The 24,012-nt window shown below is 34.9% G+C and overlaps 1 protein-coding gene across 1 annotated transcript in view; it reads right to left on the bottom strand.

The window, feature by feature from the left end:
• Positions 1-1,166: 1,166 nt before the first annotated feature.
• prc (collagen IV-like protein pericardin) overlaps positions 1,167-24,012 on the bottom strand; it is a 45,277-nt gene continuing 22,431 nt past the window's right edge. The window contains exons 3-5 of the mRNA XM_072537952.1: positions 13,478-13,630; positions 9,366-9,642; positions 1,167-5,516 (exon numbers count right to left, since the gene is read on the bottom strand). Coding sequence (XP_072394053.1) covers positions 1,234-5,516; positions 9,366-9,642; positions 13,478-13,630 — 4,713 coding nt within the window. The 3' untranslated portion in view covers positions 1,167-1,233. The remainder of the gene's footprint in view (positions 5,517-9,365; positions 9,643-13,477; positions 13,631-24,012) is intronic.

Raw genomic sequence — 24,012 nt, 5'->3', positions numbered from 1 at the left:
TTATCAGAACTTTTGTCTATATCAGATTGATCTTCGCTATCAAAACTCAAGGCATCTCTAATAATATGCTCTTCATTTAAAACATCATTGTTTGGTGTATTATTTGATTCTGAAATTAAACAAGGCGTATAATATTGGTTGTAAAATATTTAATAATATTGCTAGTCTAAGGTTGGTATCAAATCACTACATTACCCTTTTGAGGTTATGTTTTTTAATAATTTAAAAATAATGAGCAAAAAGGTAGCTTACCTGCAAATGCAGTAGAAGAATTCGCAGAACTTTTTAGTAGGTACTTCAAGAATCTTTCTCCTACGAGAATTATGGTTCATTGTTCTTATTATTAGTAACAAACCACTGTAAACACACCATAAATGGCAAAAGTATTATTATTAGATCACTAACAGTCTACCTCTCATCATAGAGATATGCGCGACGGTAATTCACATGCGTAGAGGGACAAAACGTTAAGTCCACATGGTGTTTTATCCCTCTAAGTAAAAATGGACTTGGTGTTCTTTTAAAGGTCACTTTCTTTATCAGTATATGGTTTAGGACCTAGTACTTTATTCCTTTAAATAAAGTTATAAAAGTTAATTTTTAATCTGTAAAAGTGTCAAAATTGAAAAAATGGACATAGTGTTGTATCCCTCCGAGGTACAGATATAAAAACCTGTGGTTTGACAATTTTAAGTGAATATGGTGTTAAATTGTTTGGAACTGTAATAAAAATCTTCCTAGAATTGTTTTTAGATGTATTTAGACACCCAGGAACAAAACACCACTTATTTGGCTTCATTATCAGTGATTAAATACTTAAAGAACTGGTCACACTTCGTAAATACGTAGTTGTCAATACGACTGCTGACGTCAAACACCGTAGCCTCACTGCGAGGAGCCGTTTTTCTAGCCTCCATCAGAATTGAAATTAAGAATTGATTTATCTTAAGAAATATATATTTTTAAACAATTTTATGTTTGCAATGTTTTTATATATGCTATAACCTATTGAATTTAACAATATTTAAAAATTAGTGAACATCCCTATTTACCTGGGTCTCTCAGACAGAACGCGCACATTCTTGTAAGTTTTTGTCACGCGTCCTCTGCAGAGTTGAAGAGTTCTCTTAAAAACAGAATATAATTTATTTATTATTAAAACAAGGTTAAAAATTTATAATTATATATTTACAGTTCTTTTATTATAATAACTTAGTCTATATATAAATACATTCAGCACCCCATTATGGTACCATCGGGATTTGTTTTAGCTTTAGGAAAACATAGTTTTCGACCCGCATTAAATATACATTGATTGGTAAAAATACCACATGTAGACGATTGGGTATAATACACGCTTGGTGTTTTCTTTCCAGTATATAGATTTCTTGACCCTGTCTCGGATTTAGACATGGATATAAAATTTGGTAATGTTTTGCCACTTTTTAATTGGTACTTGACAGGTGAATAAGCAGGTTGATATGTATATCCAGATCCATAACCATATTGACCATTTGTTGAATGAGTATTTGATGTAACTGCATAAAATGGTTTTTTGTAAATAATTTTTCCGGTACCAGGAGAAAGAGTAACGCTTTGAGCATGAGAATTTTTACCAATAGCATAAGTATTTGGCCCATTTGCTATAGATTTTACTGTTCCCCTAAATCCAAGTGGTATTTTATAACCTGGAATACCCGGAACCGTTTCACCTGGTTGAATAACAGTACCTTCACTAAGCAGTTCACCCTTACTTTGATGTACAGTTAGATCTAGATCTTCTAATGGATCCAAAATAATGTGTTGTCTTTGATTGTGATCCGATTGTGTTATAATGCTTCTGGTTTTCGGTTTTTCAGTTTCATCTTCATAGTCGTCATAATACTCGTCGTCATAATCTTTTTTATTTGGTTGGTTTGAATTTAATTTTTTTGCATTTATGGGTGCTTTAATCGTAGTGGATGGACTAACTTCAGCAGAAATTGGCACATCTTTAGAATTAGTTTTTGATACTTTTGTTGCGTGTTGAACTTGTTTCTGTGACAGTTTCTCCCTAGCAACATTAAAATTAATCTCTGTTGGATTAAACGGGCCAGTTTTAGTAAAATTTTTACCAAATCCAGTTCCTCCAGAAGCAGCTTGTGCTGCTCCTGTATATTTTACTCCGTATTTAAATCTTCCTTGAACTTGAGATTGTGACATACCGGAATGAGTGCCACTTTGCGCCCCAGCTGTACCTCCTCCCATAAATGATTCCGTGCCGTTATCAGCGTCATTTTCGTCATACGGTAAAAAACCAATTTGAGCTTGAGATGATGTACTTCCCGGACCATTCGATTGTGCGTCAGCTAGGCCTCCTTTTTCTGATGCTTGAACTTGCGATTGTGTACCGTGGGTAACGCCACCACTTTGTGCACTCGAACTGGTTTGGCCGGTTTCATGCGAGAAAACAACTTGTGACTGTGATTGACCTACACCGCCTCTTCCCTGGGCAGAACTTTGAGCTCCCTCTTTTGCACCAGATACCTGAGTTTGGGCACCTCTTTTGCCATCATCCGATCCTGCAGACGCACTAAAAGATCCAGATCCAGAATAAGTTCCAGAAACTTGAGACTGCGCAGTACCTCCGCCAAAAACTCCTTGTGCTTGAGCTTCAGCCGTTGTTCCATTTTCTGTGTGTTGGACAGAAGTTTGTACTTGTGAATCTGAATCATCTGATTCTACCACCGAAATTTGACCACCAACTACTTGGCCGGGTCCACCAATTAGTCCAGGTATTTGTCCATTTCCTTCTCCCGTCTGACCAGGTACTGTTACAAATGAACCAGGACCACCTTGACTAGGCCAATTGCCGGTTTGACCTGGTACTCCAACTTTACCGGGCCACACTCCTGTTTGTCCTGGAGCTCCAACTTGACTTGGCGCTCCTACCTGACCAGGCCAACCACCAGGTTGTCCCGGAGCTCCAACTTGACTTGGCGCTCCTACCTGACCAGGCCAACCACCAGTTTGTCCTGGAGCTCCTACTTGACCAGGCCATCCACCAACTTGACCGGCTCCTCCGGGTGCTAAACCTGGTGTTCCAGTGCCCCCACCTTGACCACCCACTTGACCTCCTACTTGTCCAGGCCAACCACCTAATTGACTAGTTCCACTTGGTTGACCTGGCCACCCAGGTTGATTTGTTCCACCTCCTTGTCCAGGCCAAGTACTAGTTTGTCCAGTTTGACCATTATTACCAGTCACTTGAATTCCAGTTTGACCGGGCCAACCAATATTTTGTCCTGGGGCACCTACTGGACTAGGCCAACCGCCAGTTGGACTAGTACCTCCACTAGGACTAACATTTCCTCCTTGATTAGGCCAAATGCCTGTTTGAATTCCACCTCCAGCGGGCCCCGAAGATGATGGCCAACCTCCTGTTTGTCCTGTAGTTCCTATCTGCCCTGGTCCAGGCAAACTACCTCCAATTTGACCAGGCCATCCACCGGGTTGTACAGTGCTTGGTACTTGTCCTGGGACTAATACATTTCCAGGCCATCCAGTATTTGGTCTCCCATCAACTTTTCCCGGAATGCCCGGACTAGGCCAATTTCCTTCTTGTCCGGGACCTACAACCTGACCTGGCCATCCACTTATTGGTCCGTTTATACCTCCTGTAACTGCTGGCCAATTACCAGTTTGCCCTGGAGTTCCTATTTGTCCTTGCCAACCACCAGTTTGTCCTGGGCTTCCTGTTTGTCCAGGCCAACCACCTGTTTGTTCAGGCCAACCACCTGTTGTTTGCCCAGGCCAACCACCTATTTGTCCTGGACCACTTGCTTGTCCAGGCCTAGTTCCTATTTGATTCGGTCTATTGATTTGACCAGATCCTCCAACTTGAGTACCGATTTGTCCAGGCCAGCTTCCTGCTTGTCCTGATCCACCGGTTTGACTTGAAATTTCTGGATATCTTACTTGACCATATCCTAACTCACCTGGTCGCGGTGGACCTTGAGGTCCATACGTTTCGTATTGGCCAGAAAATTGACCCGAAAATCTACCGTAGTTACCTTGCTGTCCTTCATAATCTCCACTTAATTTTCCTCCAAATACTCCAGTTCCATATCCGGAACTACCAGACTGATCTGGACGAAGTTGAGGATTACGTGAATCGATTGAACCGGGCCAGCCTCCTGTTTGTCTAGGTCCTTGATCTTGCCCAATAGTACCTACTGGAGTGGATGGCTGTGGACCACCTGGTGTAGATCCAACTACTTGATTTGGCCATTGTTGACCTGCGTGGTCCCTGACGCCACCTGGTGTTTGACCTATATTCGCTGGCCAGCCTACTATCGGTCTTCCATTTTGATCCACTTCTACACCTTGACCAGGACCCCTTTGTCCAGTGGCGGTTTGACCAGTTTCGCCAGGATATGAAGGTGCGTTTATTCCCGGGCCACTTATTTGGCTAGGTCCTTGTCTTCCATTTTGACCAGGCCACCTTCCTGTCTGTGGAATACCTCCACTTTGTCCGGGCCATCCATTTGTTTGTGGTATTTCACCAGGCCTTCCTGGATAACCGCCTGATTGCCCTATTCCGCCTGGTTGTTGAATGCCACCTGGTTGTTCTATTTTACCTGGTGGTCCTATTTCTGATTGTCCAGGTCCGCCTGGTTCTCTATACCCTCCTGGTTGCAATATTCCACCTGGATATCCTGTTTCACTTGGTTGTCCATATCCTCCTGGTTGACCTATTGCACCCGGTTGTCTTGGTCCAACTTGTTGTCCTGGTCCGGCTGGTTGTCCGTATCCTTCTGGTTGCCCGGTTCGACCTGGTTGTCTTGTTTCACTTGGTTGTTCATATCCTCCCGGTTGACCTATTACACCCGGTTGTCCCGTTCCAACTGGTTGTGTTGTCCCACCTGGTTGTTCGTATCCCCCTGGTTGCCCGATTCCACCTGGTTGTCTTGGTCCACTTGGTTGTCCATATCCACCTGGTTGATCTATTACACCTGGTTGTCCCGTTCCACCTGGTTGTCTTATTCCACCTGGTTGTCTAATTTCACTGGTTTGTCCAGGCCATCCACCATTTTGTCCAGGCCAGCCTCCTGTGTGATCTCCACCCTCGGTTTGACCTGGCCATCCCCCTTGTCCTGGGCCCCGTGATGGAACATTTGGTTGACTAGGCCCTACTCCATATTGACCTCCTCCTGTTGGACCTGATCCTTCTACTTGACCTGGTCTACTGATTTGACCTGTCCACCTTTCTCCTTGTCCTGGACCGGTAGCTTGTCCTGGACCAGTAACTTGTCCAGGACGTCCAGTTAATTCAGGCTCTCCGTGTCCACTGCCGCCAGTCCATCCCGGTTTTCCTATTATATTAGTACCACCTGGTTTTTGAATAATTGACTCTGGAGTTCTTCCTCCCGGTATTCTTTGTAGTTCTATTGTTTGATCTTGACCTCGACCATAACATTCGTCGCAACCGAAAGGAATGCTTTGACTTTGAGCCTGACCCATTCCATTGCTTCCACCTAAAAGTAAAATGAATATTTATTAAACACTTTTTTTAATATTATATCTGTTTTAATAAGTAAATAGTGCCTGATATTATATAATTGCCTAATATATTATATAATTGAATGCAGAATAAATTCAGGTATTTTATATTTCGAACCCGTGTCCGTCCCAGTTTGCGTGGAAGAGGAGGTCTGAAGTAATTAGGGGCTCTTCTGTACTTCGTGGACCCACTGGCTGATAGGAAAATGTCGTACAGATATGTAGGAGAGGTGTGAATACGGTCTTACCAAATAAGTACCCGTGTACCAACTGAGGGCATGGCATAAAGCAGCAGCCACGTCATTACTCTATTAAGTCTGCAGGGGAATGATTTCTGCTGTTAACTTGATAACAGACACTGACGAGCAAATATCACATAATGATTCAACCAGCTCTAACACTGCGATCAGACAGGCAAGGGGTTTACTGAAATATGATCAAAACCACCTGATTATCTTTCCGAGAGTACACTTTAAATGAATGAATAGCGTACGTAACACAAAAAAGAGAGATGCCATGATATCCGGGTAGCGACCGGCGCTGTCCTGATTTCTGGTCACACAGTGTAAAATAGGTCATCGGGCACGAGCGCCTAAGTAACCAGACTAGTCGTGGTAAATGGGCGACTGGAAGAAAAAGCCAAACATAGAAGCTTCAAAGTAGAAAATCGATTAATATAGGGACATAGAACGTCAGACGTCTTCTCCAAACTGGAAAACTTTTTTTTCATAGCAAAGAAATAGCTAATAAGGCAAAATATAAACATATGTGTCGGTCAGATAGCCAAGCGGGCTAGGCGGCCGATTCTCATTCGCTTCACTGTCGAATAGCTCAGTGGATGTGGGTTCGAGGCCCAGCTCGGTGTACAGAAAAATAAAAAAAGGCTAACTAACGCAGCAGTTTAAAATTCTAGATGAATCTACGGCTTAGACTAGAATATGCTGGTGTCTGATCGGCCTATGATGGAGCAGTACGGCAAGAGTTAAGGACTTGCGGCTTGGTGATACTCCTCCATAGATCCCTACCGGAAGGGCGTGATGGTAAATAGCGGTATATATATATATATATATATATATATATATATATATATATATATATATATATATATATATATATATATATATATAAATACATGATAAAATGGAGTAGCCATACTTATAAAAAATAGAATATTGAAATATATTAGGCAACATGAAACAATTAATGATAGACTGATAAAAATAACATTAGAAGCAAAAACAGAAAATTTCCTTGTTCTTCAGGTATACATGCTCACACCAGATGCCTCAAATAAAGACATTGACGACATTTACAACAGCATAGAAAACATCTTGAAGAAAATCCCACAAAAAGAGCCAGTAGATATTATAGGAGATTTGAATGCCAAGGTAGGAAAACTGAAAATAAACCACATTTGAGAGATATTTATGGGTCATTTGGCTTGGGAATTGGAAATAACAGAGGACAACGTCTTCCACAGTCTTCAAAATTTGCCAGTGAAAAGAATCTAGTGATAACAAATACACTTTATAAACACCATCCAAGAAGGCTCTCGACATGGACTAGTCCAAATAAAGAATCTATCTATCTATCTAATTAGCCTTCTTCGGTCCATCTTTGGACATAGGCCTCCCCAATCCTTTTCCATTCTTCTCTGTCTGTCGCTATAGTCATCCACCTAGAGCCCACGTGTTTCTTGATATCATCTGCCCATCTCACTTTGGACCTTCCTCTGCTTCGTTTATATTCTCACGATCTCCAACTTTGTTCCATCGGTCTTCTTTTTGTCTTATATTGTGTCCTGCAAATCTCCATTCCAATTTTGCAACTTCTTGTCTAACATCTCTCACTTTTGTTTTCTCTCCTATCCACTAGTTTTTTTTTTTTTTTTTTTTTTTTTTTTTTTGTGGCATTGACTTTCGTCATTCAGCCAGTCTCAAAAGGTTATAATATATTCCTTAAAAAAGTATACACAGATAAGTACAGATTATTTCTCTCAGACAAATGCACAGCGATATCCCTAAAACGAAATAGACGAATAATTAATACAAGAACACGTCGAAGGAAAATACAAGGACACTCGCTTCTCGTCTAGGGGTCCGTCAAGACATTTATTTTAACAGACAAACAATACTGGACCACGGATAAGGTATTGTTACATATAGGATAATATCCACTAGTTTCTCTTTTTATCCATTAATCTTATGTGCAACATTTGTTTTTCCATTGCTCTTTGGGTTTTTATGATTTTGTCCATGTTTGCTTTTGTAAATGTCTACGTTTGGGAACCATAAGTGAGAACAGGGAGTACGCATTGATTGTATACTTTGGTCTTAAGATGCTGTGTATATCTTTTGTTTTTAAGAATGTAGCTTAGTTTGCCAAATGCCGCCCATGCCAGTCTAACTCGTCTTTTTATCTCTGCTGTTTGGTTTTTTTCGTTAAGTTTTATAGTTTGACCCAGATATATATAATCCTGAACTTGTTCTATATCATCTTGTCCGATCCTCACTGTGATGTCTTCATCTGTATTTGTTATGATTTTGGTCTTGCTGTAATTCATATTAAGGCCTATCTTTCCAGCTTCTTCGTCCAGTTCTTTCATTTCAAATAATTCTTCTTTTTTATCGGTTATCAATGCGATGTCATCTGCGTAACTTAGATGGTTCAAGCGTTGTCCACAAATTTTTATACCTTTTTCTTCCCATTCTAATCTTTTAAAAATTTCTTCCAGATAAACAAAGGAAAACCAGAAATATTAGAAGACCTTAATAAAACGTGGAATGCAATACAAAGGATAAATTCTGGATGTATTCAGCGTAAAATTCAAAAAAACAAACAGTGGATATTAGGGGAAACATTATAATTAGTGAAAAAAAAAACAAGAGTTATGCTAAAAAATACCACAAAAAGAGGAAGTCACACTCAAGAAATAGCGGAACTGAACAGGAGAATAAAATGTATGTGCACCACAGATAAAAACAACAATATAAATAACGTGTCAAGAACTGAAGCAACATGAAAACCGCCATGAAAGTCATGAAGTATTTAAAAGAGGTAAATTTTTGCCTCGAGAGTTCAAGCCACAAGACAAAAGTGTCATAGTGATAAGAATACCAATAGGAGACATGACACTGTATACTTTTCTATTTGGTGACGACCAAGTTATCATAGCAGCTGATCTGGACGAAGCATCCTATATGATCCAAGAACATTTGGCTGAATATGGCCTTAAAATTAATCTTGGGAAAACAAAGTAGACGGTGATTGGTCATTCTAAAGAAGAACTCTTTAGAATGGTGTGGATAAATTTGGTTATATATGATGTTATGTTATTTCACTATAAGTTTTTTTGTACCCACTGTTACAACGAATAACTGTTATCATAACGAGTTTTGTTTGTAGATATTTCAATTTTTATAGTAGTTTTAAAACCATTAGATATTTGTTGCGATGTTGGCCCTTTTAGTATACGTTAGCTGCCTAAATATGTCAATTAAATATTCGTTCTTAAGTTGTAGCATTACTCAAAGACTACCGCTGATATACGAATATTGTAAACCCTTTATTAAACAAATAAATCATGTGTAAACCAAACATTTATGTACAAGGTAAAGGTAGTTCAAACAATCCTGACCATGGAGCTGCGCGAAGGCGGAGTCAAATTCACGTAAAGGCAGAAAGGTTTTATTGTAAGTGGAATTATACAGTGCATAGTACAATGCGTTTGGCATGGAAGTGGGGACTAAACCAAATTTCGTCCACTGCGCCGTGGTCAGGAGTGCTTGCACTATCAACATTTTAAATGATACTTATATACTTACTAACAACCGCTTTGGATCCCTCATAAGTAGATTCAGCTTCAGCTTTTCCAGGTTCATCTGATTTCCCAAAATTTAAATACTGAGACTGCGTCTGACCCCTCACTCGTCCTTGAAAATAATGACTTGTAGTTCTTTTTTTTCGGTTTTTAATTATATAATTGGGTAAATCGTTAAGTATAATTTCCTGATTTTCAGTTAGGTCTGCATTGTTTTTAATGAGATATGTGGGAAATCCTCTACAAAATTCAGTTATCCGGTCACCAGCTAATCTCCATATCTACAATATTTGTTAGAATTAAGTGATAAAACATTTATTGGAATAATTAGATAGCATTATATTATGTTGTTTAAAAAACTACGATATACCTTCATAGCCTAGTAATAGCGGAAATAATAGATATACCAGATATCTAATTGGATAATATACAGTATAGCAAGGTAAACATAAGGAAAGTAAATATAAACAAAATAGGGGACATCTACCGAAATAAAATAAATAAGACACTACAGAAATACAAAAAAAGCGCATTTCAGACATGCAATGCAGTGTACAAGGGATACAGACATGCAAACTAAATAAGAATTTTCTTGACAACGTTGCCGTTCTTCACGGCAGCAACCGTACGAACAACATACAATCAGAGATTCTCAACAATTCCGTCACAAAATTAGATTTTTAGTATATGTACAGGGTGAGTCATGAGGAACTTTACATACTTCTACCATATGTAGAGTCCCCCAGGGAGCATATTATCATGTGGCCACTAAAAAATGTCAACTCCTCTTCTTTATTAATTAACAGGGTGATTTGTGTAATTGACCATTTATTTCATTTTACTGTAGTGTTTATACGGCTCATTTGATTTTTTTAAATTTTTGCATGATACAGTACACTACTATCAAGCATTCGACTGGTATTAGCTAAACTAAAAAATTCCAGGACTGGCTTTGGAAAAATTAATTTAGGGATTCGTATTAAATATTACACCCTGTATATATTTTTTTTAAATGCAATAAGTGATTTTCAAACTACATAAATAGCCAATGAAAACGACATATGCGACAATGTTGTCGCACTTTTATTAAATTTTCAGTGAACGATCAAATCTTACCAAAAATAGAACAACCATAATGAAGTATCAAATTATAAGGTAATTAATTTAAACAAATGTTATAAATTTCAAACATTTTAATTGAAATGATAAACTGAGTCACTGCACAACAAAAAACAGTAACTACTAACAATAACGAAGAACAATTTAAAAAAAAAAACTAAAAATATGTATATAGTTATGATAAACCCATAAATTAGAACTGGAAAAGATACAATAATGGTAACAAAATAAAAATAATTCAAAATAGATTTTCGAAATGGAACCCTGCAGCCTGTACACATTTTTGTTGCCGAATTGTTAATTGACGTATTGAATTACGGATACTCTGGGGATCGTTTCTAATAGTATTACAACAATGTATAATTCTATCAATTAATTGTTGTCGGGTATTAATATTCACTGCGTAAACTAGTTGCTTCAATCGTCCCCAAATATGGTAATCAACGGGATTGAAATCAGGGGATCTTGAAGGCCACGAAATAGGACCTGCACGTCCTATCCACCTGTTGCCATAAACATTATTGAGATGTTGTCTCACTGCCAGTAAAAAGTGTGGGGGTGCCCCATCATGCTGAAAATACATCCCTCGGATAGCAACGTTCGCGTTGGCAAGCAAATTCGGCAAAATATTTTGTAGAAAGTTCAAATAGACCAGCCCTGTTAAAGGACCATCAAAAAAGTGAGGACCTACTAATTGGTTATTTATGACACCAATCCACACGTTAACCGAAAACCTTAACTGAGAACGACGTTCTCGAATAGCATGGGGATTTTCTTCTGTCCACACATGTGAATTTCGTGAATTATTTATCCCGTCTCTGGTAAATTGGTCTTCATCTGTAAATAGTGTCCTGTATAGCGTTGGTCGATTATTGTTAATCCATCTACAAAATTCCAACCTGTCGATCTTATCTCCAGCATGTAGTCGCTGAACCATTTGAATGTGATATGGGTATAGATTATTTTTTTGTAAGACTCTACTTACTTTTGATTGAGTAACATTGAGTTCTCGACTTACTTGTCTAGTGCTTATTGTAGGGTTCATAGTAACGGCGTCCATAATGTCATCTTCCTGCGCTTCATCTACATGTCGCTCTGTTGTTCCACTAGGAAAAGTGCCATTTTCTCGCAAATAATTAAAAACTGACCCAAATGTTGGATGACTGGGAGTTCGACGATTAGGAAATCTCCTGCGATATTCTCTACTAGCAGCCCTACCATTCCCATTACATAATCCATAAACAAATATTATGTCTGCATATTCTGTGGTCGAAAACTGATGTGGCATTTTGAACGAAAGTAACAAAAGCTCTACCAAAACTAACACAATGTACTTAACGTAGATATGACAGAAGAAATATGTATTCTTGTACACATAAATAACAATTGATAATGACAATAATGACAATGGGTATAAAATATCAAGAAACATCAAATGGTCAACGCCAACCTTCATTTTAAACTTTTTTAGTCACTATTTTTTTAGATTTATTTTTATTTAGTACAGTTGATGCAATGTATTATTATTTGACATAAAATTTTAATCATTTACAATCAACAAAAACTAACACATACAAGAGGTTTGACTTTTTAATCAATTTAATTTATTATTTATCGAAAATAATGCCCCAATACGATCTATGAGTAAAAATTTAAAATTGAAAAACAATTGATTCTATCGTAGAGATAATACAAAGTGACAGTAAATATGTTAATTTTCTACGTATTAGATTATGTTGTAGGAACTCATTTTAATTAAAATGTTTGAAATTTATAACATTTGTTTAAATTAATATCTTATAATTTGATACTTCATTATGGTTGTTCTATTTTTGGTAAGATTTGATCGTTCACTAAAAATTTAATAAAAGTGCGACAACATTGTCGCATATGTCGTTTTCATTGGCTATTTATGTAGTTTGAAAATCACTTATTGCATTTTAAAAAAAATATATACAGGGTGTAATATTTAATACGAATCCCTAAATTAATTTTTCCAAAGCCAGTCCTGGAATTTTTTAGTTTAGCTAATACCAGTCGAATGCTTGATAGTAGTGTACTGTATCATGCAAAAATTAAAAAAATCAAATGAGCCGTATAAACACTACAGTAAAATGAAATAAATGGTCAATTACACAAATCACCCTGTTAATTAATAAAGAAGAGGAGTTGACATTTTTTAGTGGCCATATGATATGCTCCCTGAGGGGCTCTACATATGGTAGAAGTATGTAAAGTTCCTCATGACTCACCCTGTATATTAGAAGAAATGGAATTTTAGTAATTACATGGATAGTAAACAATTTCGTTAATGACTGCCATAAAGAATAATGGGATTTTATTAGGTTCATAATTACTCCGTCCACGAGGGAATTGAAAGAAAAAATACTTATCCAGTACCGTCAGAAAATTATTAATTGTTTGATGACAGCTGAGAAAAAGAAGCAAATGCAAGTATTAGGCAGGTACTTGCAGAAGATCATCGCTGTTAACTGCTGTTGAATACAAGAGGAGGATTTATTTATGATAATTCACAGAATTGGTGAAATATGGGAAACCCGCTTGCAATTTACAACGACAATTATTCTACCGCTTGAAACGCAATATGGACGAATGTTTATATCACAGCCAGTGGAAAGTAGATGAAGACCTAGTCCAAAACTTAGATGGAAGGATGGTGTAGATGATGATACTTAAGGAGCAGCAAACTGGCAACGGATGGCAATTAATAGGGCTGACTGGCGAAATATATTAGAAAATGTCAAGGCTCTAATATAGAACTGTAGTACCAATGGTGATAATGACTAAGTGGAAACGAAGATTTAGACAAACTTAATATATCCAACAAAAATAACACACACCAAGGAGCTAAGGTTCTCTGTTGACGTCAGAAATCTTAAGTAAAACGTTATGTTTACTTTTAATAAGAAGAAACTTTATCATTCATTCCTTAGCAATCCTACATTCTCACACTATTTTTAAATCCTATGATTTCACCTGACGTTTTGACAATAATTCGTTGTGGAGGAAATCTTTTGATATGCTACCTCTTCTTCCATTCAAATTCCACTTGCTAATAACGCTGTCGTTTCCACTAAGAATTTCCAAAATACATTTTGACTCTATGAGATCCTTAAAGGCTACTGCATGCTGAAAAGAAAAAACAATAATCGTAGTTTTTGTTTTAGTTTAAACTATTTTGATGAAGTTGTTTGAAACCATGTATTCATCTAAAATTTATGATTGATTTACTTAATTTTAACTAAAGCTATTAGAGTATTTTTTATGAATTTCCGACTGTTTTGGATTATCGCTAGACAGTCGCCATAAACCTTTTTAGCATTAATAAGAAGTTATTTGCAGTAAATCCTTTTGATATAAAACACTGCACGTTTTACGCGGGATTTTTGTTTACCTAGCGGTTTTACCTTTTTTGTTCAACATTACAGACCATGTGAATTAAGAAGGTTATAAAAAGATTTAGATTTTTGAAACATATTTTTATTTTATATTTACTTAGAAAATAATTCTTACAACAATTAGTTATTACCTAGAATTTATTGTGGTTCCAATTAGAGGACTGGAAATAAAACAAAATACTTGAACATTAACAAGAAAAAGATGACACAAATGACAGAACTGACACTAGATGCACAGAGTTTCGAAGAGATTAAAACATTCAAATATTTGGGAGTACTAGTCAACAGAAGAAATGAAATTGTCGATATAAAAAGAAGAGTTCAAGTGGGAAATACAGCATTTTACAGAAATAAAAAAATGTTTACAGGTAAGAAGATAAGCCGAAACACAAAAATGAAAATCTACAAAATGACCATAAGACCAATAGAAGTATATGCTGCAGAAACATTTACATTAACAGCAAGAAAAGAAGAGCAGTTAAAAGTTTTTGAGAGGAACATTATCAGAATAATACTGGGACCAAAGAGGGAAAACGAAGAAGATGCAAAACAATGGATGAATCACGAAATACAAGAGTGGATGGGTCTATTTATTTATTTATTTATTAACGGGATACCGTTCATATACCCAATTCAATATATACACAAAGTATTACAAGTATTATCTAGTGATACAATAATTACAAAGATATAGCAAATATGTATGAAAAGAATTGGCGATGCAGCCATATAGAAAAAAAAAACAAATATTAAAACTATATAAAGCACATAGCAAATACAAATCACATAAAATTACAAAATTTTTTTTAAACACATTCTACAGACATTTTCCGAAGCGCACAGCAACAAATCAAAGTCTATTCTATTTCCATTTAGAATGATTCTACTCAGTGGAGAATGCCTACCAAAGTTAGAGCGATGAAATCGAATTGCAAAATTATGAGATGTTCTAGTAACTCTAGAGGGAACATTAAAGTCGATTAGAGACAGTAGATCATTGCAATTAATTTTTGAATTCAGTAGTTTATGAAGAAACAAAACATCAGCATACATCCGTCTGGAAGATAGCCTAGGAAGGTTTAATGTATTTCTAATTTCTGAGTAGGAATGGTCGCTTAAAGGTTTGTGTAATTTAAAACTTAAGTACCTAATGAATTTATTTTGGACTTTTTCAAGCTTGGCTATATGGACTTCATAAGTGGGTGACCAAACGACTGAGCAATACTCAAGAACAGATCTTACTAGGGAAATGTAAATCAGTCTGATGGAATTAATGTTATGCAAACATCTAGAGGTTCTAATAATGAAGCCTAACATTTTAAATGCCTGGTTATTCACATAATCAAAATGAGCGCAAAAATTTAGTTTGGAATCTAATTGAACACCTAGATCTCTTACAGTTGAGACAGCCTTCAGTGGTTCTTCAGCTAATTTGTAATTATAAGAGAGGTTGTTAATTCTTCTACAGAAACTAATAAAGTGACATTTTCCAACATTAATGCTCATTTGGTTCCAATTGCACCATGCCATAATTTTGTTAATATCAATTTGGAGTTTTTCACAATCTGAGACTTCTTCGACAATTCTATAGATTTTTAAATCATCAGCAAATAGCAAAAAATTTAGAGTTAATTTGAGATTTAATGTCATTAACAAATATATTAAAAAGGAATGGAAGCGTTATAATTCCCATATATAAGAAAAGAAACAAAGAATAACTCCGAAACTCTTCCGAAAAGTGTTATCGATTATCTTGCTAAAGAGACTCACACCATATTCGGAAGATATTCTAGGCGACTACCCATGCGGGTTTCATGCTGGAAGGTCAACTATAGATCAGATATTTACCATCCAATAAATATTAGAGGAAAACTGGGAATTCAACAGCGTTGTGCACCAAATTTTCACAGATTTGAAATGGCAAACATCGATGCCATTTGGTATAAATTCAGGACTTAGGCAGGGGGACCCCTTGTCACCGTTGCTGTTCAATTCTGCTTTAGAATATGCAATAAGTAAAATATCGTCTGAGCTGACAGGAGAATTTGCTGATTAGGGATCAAAACTGTTGCTGGCCTTTGTTGATGATATATTTGCAGTCACGCATTCTACAAGAGACGTGAGAGAGGTGTTTTCACAGCTCGAGAAGGAAACAGGTGGTCTGGGTCTCCGAATAAATGAAGAAAAGACGAAATACATGGTAGTAACCAAAAATCCAAGACCAAGAGTTAGGCAGAACATCAGTATTAATGATCACAACTTCGAAGTAGTAAAGGAGTTTAAATACCTGGGGGCGATAATCACAGCGGACAACCACATAGAAAAAGAGGTCTCAGCAAGGATAGCTGCGGGAAATAGAGCATTATACTTTCAACATTATTAAGATCGAAGCTGCTAAAGAGAAAATCTAAATTAACACTGTACAAGTCGATTATTCGCCCAATTATTACATATGGCAGTGAAACATGGACTCTCAATCAGCGGGAAATCAATAAGCTTCTAGTATTTGAAATAAAGGTTCTCAGAATAATATTTGGGCCTTAAAGAGATGAATTCGCAGGGGATTGGAGAAGACGCCGTAATGCTGAATTGGTGACTCTCTATGGAACTAAAAACATAGTTAGACATGTCAAGGCAAACCGAATAAGATGGGCAGGTCACGTGGTAAGATTAGAGGATGACAGTGTTAAAGATAGTATTTTTTGAAAGATCAGATGGTAGAAGATTACTAGGCCGATCGAGAAAAAAATGGAAGGATGATGTTGAAGCCGATTTATCTAGAATTGGGGTACAACAATGAGAAATAGAAGCGCAAGATCGTAGAGGATAGAGGGCGATAGTGGATGCGGCAAAGACTCACCACGAGTTGTAAAGCCAGTGAAGAAGAAGAAGGAGAAGACAATCAAAGAGAGAGACGAATGGAGAAAAGTACTTATTAGTACTTCTGATTGGAAACAGTTTGTGTGAAATTCGAGACATTGTATATATATAAAATGTGTGAAAAGACATATTTCTATAAAGACGGAGTTAAAAAAATTTGCAGGGTATGTCGCTGGAAAGTTTTCAAACAGATTGGATTAAGGTTCAATATGGAAGACAATCGAAAAGCCTTATGCGAAAGAGCTATTCACAATATAGCTGTTCACATAAGAATTAATTTTTTAAGAAACTATAATAAATTAAAAAAAAATACGCTTTATTTGCTTATTTAAACGAAACGTGGCTTTTTGCTAAAGGTGAAATAAAACAGATTTGGCGAGACGAGAGTATAAGATCTTTAAAACACACCGATACTAAGGGAAGCAGACATATTATATTGCATGCGGGTGGAAAACACAGTTTTATAGATGAAACGGATCTTATGTGTTCAAAATCAACTGATTATCACGATAAAGTGAATACGTAGACGTTTGTGAAATACGTAGACGTTTGTGAAATGGTTGAAAGAAAAACTGTTTCCAAGCTTACATGCACCATCAGTTATAGTTTTGAATAATGCCCCAAACCATTCGAAAATTTAGCTAAAAGGATCAGTTAGCTAGCCAAAAGGATATGGTCAGGCCATGGGGTGTTCACATCCTAAGTGAATGACGTGCACTCTACCCTCCATGCTATAGCATGATGGATAAGCCTTACAGTCTGTAGTCAACACCCCGATGTATGAGTGGGAACAAAAGTGTATTAATACTCATACGCTTATGAAACGCATCTGGCATTTTGCTCTTTTTCAATTTGTCTTGAGTGAAAGGTCTTTAATCTTTTATATCGGCCTCTCTTGACTAACTCTTGATTCTTCCGATCCCGAATGGCTATTCGGTTTCCGAAGGCAGAGCGGTCACTATATTTCTTTCTACTACATACTCATTCAACGAGTGATTGCCACTACTGACCAACGGCTTCGGGCGGATGAAGTAGTAAGTGGTAGGGCACTTTTTTGTCCTGAGGTTGAGAGATTGGCCCCAAAGGCGGATGAACCTATATGTGGTCAACGGCATAAGGATGTAGAAGGCAACGGAAAACCATTACATTAAAGATCGTCAGATTTCCTTAGAAAAATAACCATGCAACATAAGATCAATCACATGGCCCCTAGTCCGCGGTCTAGACCTTTAATGGTCGAGGGGTGCTAAGAATCTTCGCGAGGAGGAGCCACTCAAATGTGGCAAATAACTATATAGAACAAATCCTTTTTAAATTTTGAGACATGAAATGTGACAAGCTTGTTTGAACAAGAAAAAACGCCCAACACGATTATGAAAATAGAGACTGAACCTAGAAATATTAGTCATGGATAAAACGACACATTACTCAGAAATAACACCCGAGATCATCTATACGGAGTTGGAATAATTATCTCCAGGATAATCCAAACAGCCATTGTAAATTGTGTTCCCTTTTCGTATACAATGTTGCTATTACAAATACAGGGTAAGCCAGTAAACATTGTTATAGTGCAAGTGTATGCTTGAACTGCAGATCAATCAGAAGCTATAATAAAAAATTTTTATGAACAACTCAAACAACTTTTACAATACACCAGAAAGGAAGAGTTTGCAATAATAATAGGCGATTTGAATGCAAAGATAGGAAAAGGACGAGTGGACAATATAAAAGGTGATTATGGTTTAGGAACAAGAAATCGTAGAGGCGACAGATTGGCTCCATTTGGTGAAGAAGAAAACCTGGCGAATATGAACACACGGTTTCGATTACCACCCCGTAGACTGTATACCTGGAGGTCCCCACAGAATAATAAACAAAATTACATTAGAAATCAAATCGACTTTATAGTAACCAATCTAAGATTTAGAAATTCCATTATAAGCGTTAAGACTTACCTTGAAGCAGATGTCCCTTTAGACCATAACCTTCTTGTCTCAAAAATTAAACTGAAGGTAAAAAAGATAATAAAATCCAAAAGTTCTAAGGTAAATACTCAGTTGTTCAAGATACATGAAATAACTGCTCAGCCTTCAACTTGTATAAATCAATAAATGAAAAGATGAACTTTAGAAACAAAAAAACACTAAGAATATGAACATTAATTTGAGCAAAATCAAAGATTCTATTATAAAGACATTCAAAGAAACTCTACAAAAGAAAGAAGAAAGCCGATAATCTTGGATGACATAAGAAACAACGGAAACCATGGAACAAAAAAAATTATAGAAACAAAGATCCAGATAATTATAGAGAAAAACATAAATTATTAAGGAACAAAATAGAAAAAGGCTAAGGAAAAGGGGATGATGAAAACATGCATTGAAGTACCGAACACATGAGGTGAACGAACACACCTAACCGATTAATTGACAAAAACAATAAATCTATTAATAACTCCATTAAAATAAAATAAGTATGGATAAATATATTAAAGTTCTTTTCATGGACACAAGAACGGAACCAACACAAATTGATAGCGAGAAAGCTTCAAAAATATTAAAATTTAAAGTCCAACATGCTATAAACAACTCAAAATCTGGCGGAGACTGCGGAGCTAATCAAGTTCACATCGAGCTAATTAAACTTATAGATGAATGAGATAGAAGACAATTTAAGTGCCAACTATCATCTTTAACAACATATACAAATCTGGTAGGAGATCTACAGAATTACTACTATCGACCTTTGTTCCGCTACCAAAAACCAAGGATCCGAAACATTGTAATGACTATAGATTGATCAGCTTAATGTCACAATTATTGAAAACATTTTTAAAGGTTATACATACAAGAATATTCTAAAAGTGCGAAGTAGTTATAAGTAATCGACAGTATGGCTTTGTATAGTTCACAACTCTTGCTCAAAAATGTCCGGACCAACAAAAAGATCGTTTCATCACATTTTTAGACCATGATAATGCTTTCGACTCAGTTGAAAATAACATTCTCATGGAAATATCTAAAGCGAAAAGGACTCGACCAAAATGACATTAACACAGTTAGAAATCTCTATTGGAACCAACAGGCTGTGGTAATATTAGATGGAAATAGTACGGAGACGTAACAGATCAGTAGAGGTGTGAGACAAGGATGTGTATTTTCACCATTACTATTTAATATATACTCCGAAAAGATATTTACACAAGCACTTGAAAACTGTACAGAAGGGATCAAGATAAATGGTGAAAATATAAATAACATTCGTTATTCCGAAAATCGCATCGAAGCAATTAAACCAGTCATCATTTACCATTCAAATAAAGATACCGATGACACTGATTGTGAGTGTGGATCTAATTCTTAATTACACTGTAACGTAATGTTTTCGTTTTTTCATTAAGAAAAATTAGTGTTATTGTTTTTTATCGTATTTTATCAGTAAATATTTACCACTCACCCGACACCTTAGGGTAAATGGGTTTAGGATTGTATATATATATATATATATATATATATATATATATATATATATATATATATATATATATTGTTATGATGTGTTTTTTGTTTGAATGATGAGCAATGAGTATTTTTAATAATATAATATATAGGGTTTTTATCGCGGTTCTCAAAGAATTAGCTTGTAAGTACTTTTTTAAATTATCTTTATTATAACTATTATGAAACACACATATATATCTAACCTAGCCAATGTAAATTTAAAATAAACTATCTTTAAATTGATATTCTTATAAAACTAATTAAATTCTATAGACAATGTAAAATTTAAACAAACTATCTTCAAAAGTGAAATTGTTATGACACTAACTAAATTATATTAACAAAATTTTGTACCTTTCTTTCACTGAATGCCTAAATGAACTGTTTTCCACTATATAGATTCTAATCATCACTGAATGTCTTCGTACTTCGGTTATCCTTGTTTTTGTGAAATTACTTTTTCCAATTATCAGCTTCTACCAATTTAAGATATAGTTTTCTTCACCAGCATTTATACACCACCAAGCAAACCAGCAAACACCATTTATATTTATTCTTCTTTTCAATATACCAATATCCAATTATTATAAGTTGATTTATACTAATCTCCAATCATAATATAATTTTAATTCCTTCCAATGTCCATCCAATATTCTTCTAATATACTTTTATAATCTTCAATAATTATTTGTGTATAATTATAAATGGGCATTAAATATATGCATAATTTTTAATCTTCATTTAACTCACTATATTAAACAATTGGACTATTTGTACTTGATTCACTGACTCCAACTAACTTTCATATTTCTTACTAAACTTTTCTGACTGACTTCTTGAAAATTCTGAACAATTTACTTCACTAACTAAATGTGTCTACTAACTTTCATAATGAACTGGCCTGACTTCTGACTAAAAACTGCCATCTTGAATCCAAATCACGGTATTTATATCTTTTTGGATATTCTAGAACCATCTGGTAAGAGATCATGTTCCAATTTGTTCTATTAAATACATGTCTGAATTTTCTGGAACAAACCATTTCGCAAACATGGCCATTTCCGGTGATCCAGAGAATTCCATTCTTTTCTATTAATAATTTTGTTGACATTTAGGCTTTTCAGATCAGAATAAACATTTAAATCATTAAATATATATAAATTAAACATTTTAAACTAACATTATTATTATAACCCCACTTATATTCGTATTATGATTAATTTCTATCTGTCAATTTACTGTATAGTTGGTTGCCTATGCACATGGCTCACTTAAATATATTTACAACATTAAAATACAACTTTTTACACTTATTATATGCTAATTTATTAAAAATGCCCTCACATAAATATATTTTTATAAAATTCTCTAGTATATAACTTATTTAAAACAACCAAATATCTAATATTATGTAGTATATAACTTATAAATTATTTTCTATAAACCCTAATCGTATCAATACCCCAAAATAATATTTAAAATAAATAATTTACTTATTATTTTTTTAAATATTAATTTTCTCATACCTTATTAAATTTAATAAATTAATAATTCAATTTTTTTTTTTTTTTTTTTTTTTATTTAAAATGTGTTAAATACATCCCTGTTCGCTGTCTATGTCAAAGCAGAGAACAACGGAGCACAGTTCGGCTATTCTATGGTCAAATGGAGCAATGGATGCGATATCAGAGAATAAAATATAACCTTAATTAAATATATAATCGATATGGTGTTCTGTTTATTTATAGACAAAATCTAGGAATTATTTCCATTCAAAATAACTTTCATCAATATAAATTGGTAAGTTTTTTCACTTTATTATATTAGAAAGACATTTTTATAGCAATTATAGTATCAATTTTGTGTCTAACCCCAAATTATGATTTTTAGGGTACAAATTAATTTCCATATATACAAAATTCAACAAGTATGATGTCAAATTGATTCAAAATAATGAAATCTACCATCTACCATTTAACAAATCAAGTCTATTGAATAAAATGGATATATCAGTAAGTTATTAGTGTTATTATATTTGTGTTAAAGGTATAGAAAATATTATTCAATCTCTTCATGATATTGAAAAATGTCGTTGATATGAAATATGCCTCTTAGTCTGTTCTCTGCATCTATTAACACATAACTATTTAGTCCATTCTGATTTTCAATTGTATATGGACCTTCAAACATTGGTTGTAATTTCTTACAACGGTTTTCTTTAACATTACTTTTTCTAAGTGAACGAATTAACACTAGGTCTCCTTTTTGAAATGTGATTGGTTTTTTTATATTTCGATTTTGTCTTCTGATATATTTTTCAGCTTTCCTCCTAATTCGGTTATTCACTTTCTGCATTACTTGTTCTAACATATCCTGATTATATTCACTAATCCACTTTCTGTTTCCTATATGGCCAAACATTAAATATTCTGGTACTTCCTCTGTATTCAAATTATGTGTATTATTTAAAAAATACTCTACTTGTGTTATATGTTGCTGCCAAGTTTCGTGTTGATTTTGGCACAGTATCCTTAAATATTTTATAACTTCTTTAATATATCTTTCTGCAGGATTTGCCTGAGGATGTCTGATACTTGTAAAATGAATGTTGATTCCCTTTTTCTCACAAAATGCCCGAAATTTTTGGTTGTTAAAATATGTAGCATTATCTATTATGCAATTTCTAAATGGTCCTATTTCTTCGAAAAATTGATTAATATATAATTTTAATGTTTTAACATTTGTTCTGGAGCATGGATATAGTTTAATAAATTTTGTATATAAATCAACTATCACTAGTATATGCTTTTTTCCTGTTGGACTGAGAACTAAATTTGAAATAAAATCCATGGAAACTGTATTTAGTTTTTCATATACAACATTAGATTTATATGTGTTCTGGTTTTTGAAATTCTTTTCTTTGTTTAGTTGACATATTGGGCATTGGGTAGTAATTTCTTTTGCTATACTTATGTCATTCTTTGCAAAATAATTGTCCCTAAATAGCATCCATAGCTTTCTTGAACCAATATGCATATAATTGTTATGTAAATTTTTCAATATTTTCTTTGCTAAAGTTCTAGTTATTACATATACTTCTATGCCATTTATTATTTTATAATATACCCCATCTTTCCTAAGGACTTTTTGTTTTTCACTCAAATTGATCTGATCTCTTATAATTTCTTCTTTAGAATATAATCCAGTACTTTCTACTAATTGATTTAATCCAATTTTTATTGTTCGCTGCCCTTTTTGTGGTGTATTTTCTAACCTTGATAAAGCATCTGCCACTATATTGGATTTTCCAGAAATGTATTTGATTTCAAAGCAGTATTCACTAAGTATTAGACTCCACCGATGTATTCTACTGTTTCCATATTTGTTATTTAATATAGACGTTAAAGCTTGGTGATCTGTTTCTATTGTAAATTCATTACCCAACAAATAAAATCTTAATTTTGTGACACAGTGTATTATACTTGCTAGTTCTAATTCTGAAACTGAGTAACCCTTTTCATGTGGCTTTGTAATTCTTGAAATGAATTGTATTGGGTATTCGACCCCATCATGTATTTGTAATAATACCCCTGATAATCTCTCTATTGATGCATCTGTTCTTAATATGAATGGCTGTGTGTAGTCAGGATAGTATATTTTCAAATTTGACAGAAAAATGTTTTTAATTTCTTGGAATGCTAGTTCTCTTCTCTGATCCCATCTCCATTTT

This window comes from Diabrotica undecimpunctata, chromosome 7, assembly GCF_040954645.1.
Source record: "Diabrotica undecimpunctata isolate CICGRU chromosome 7, icDiaUnde3, whole genome shotgun sequence".
In the NCBI taxonomy this organism is placed as follows: domain Eukaryota; kingdom Metazoa; phylum Arthropoda; class Insecta; order Coleoptera; family Chrysomelidae; genus Diabrotica; species Diabrotica undecimpunctata.
Note: the sequence above shows the minus strand (reverse complement) of the source record. Positions and strands in the feature narration are given on the sequence as shown.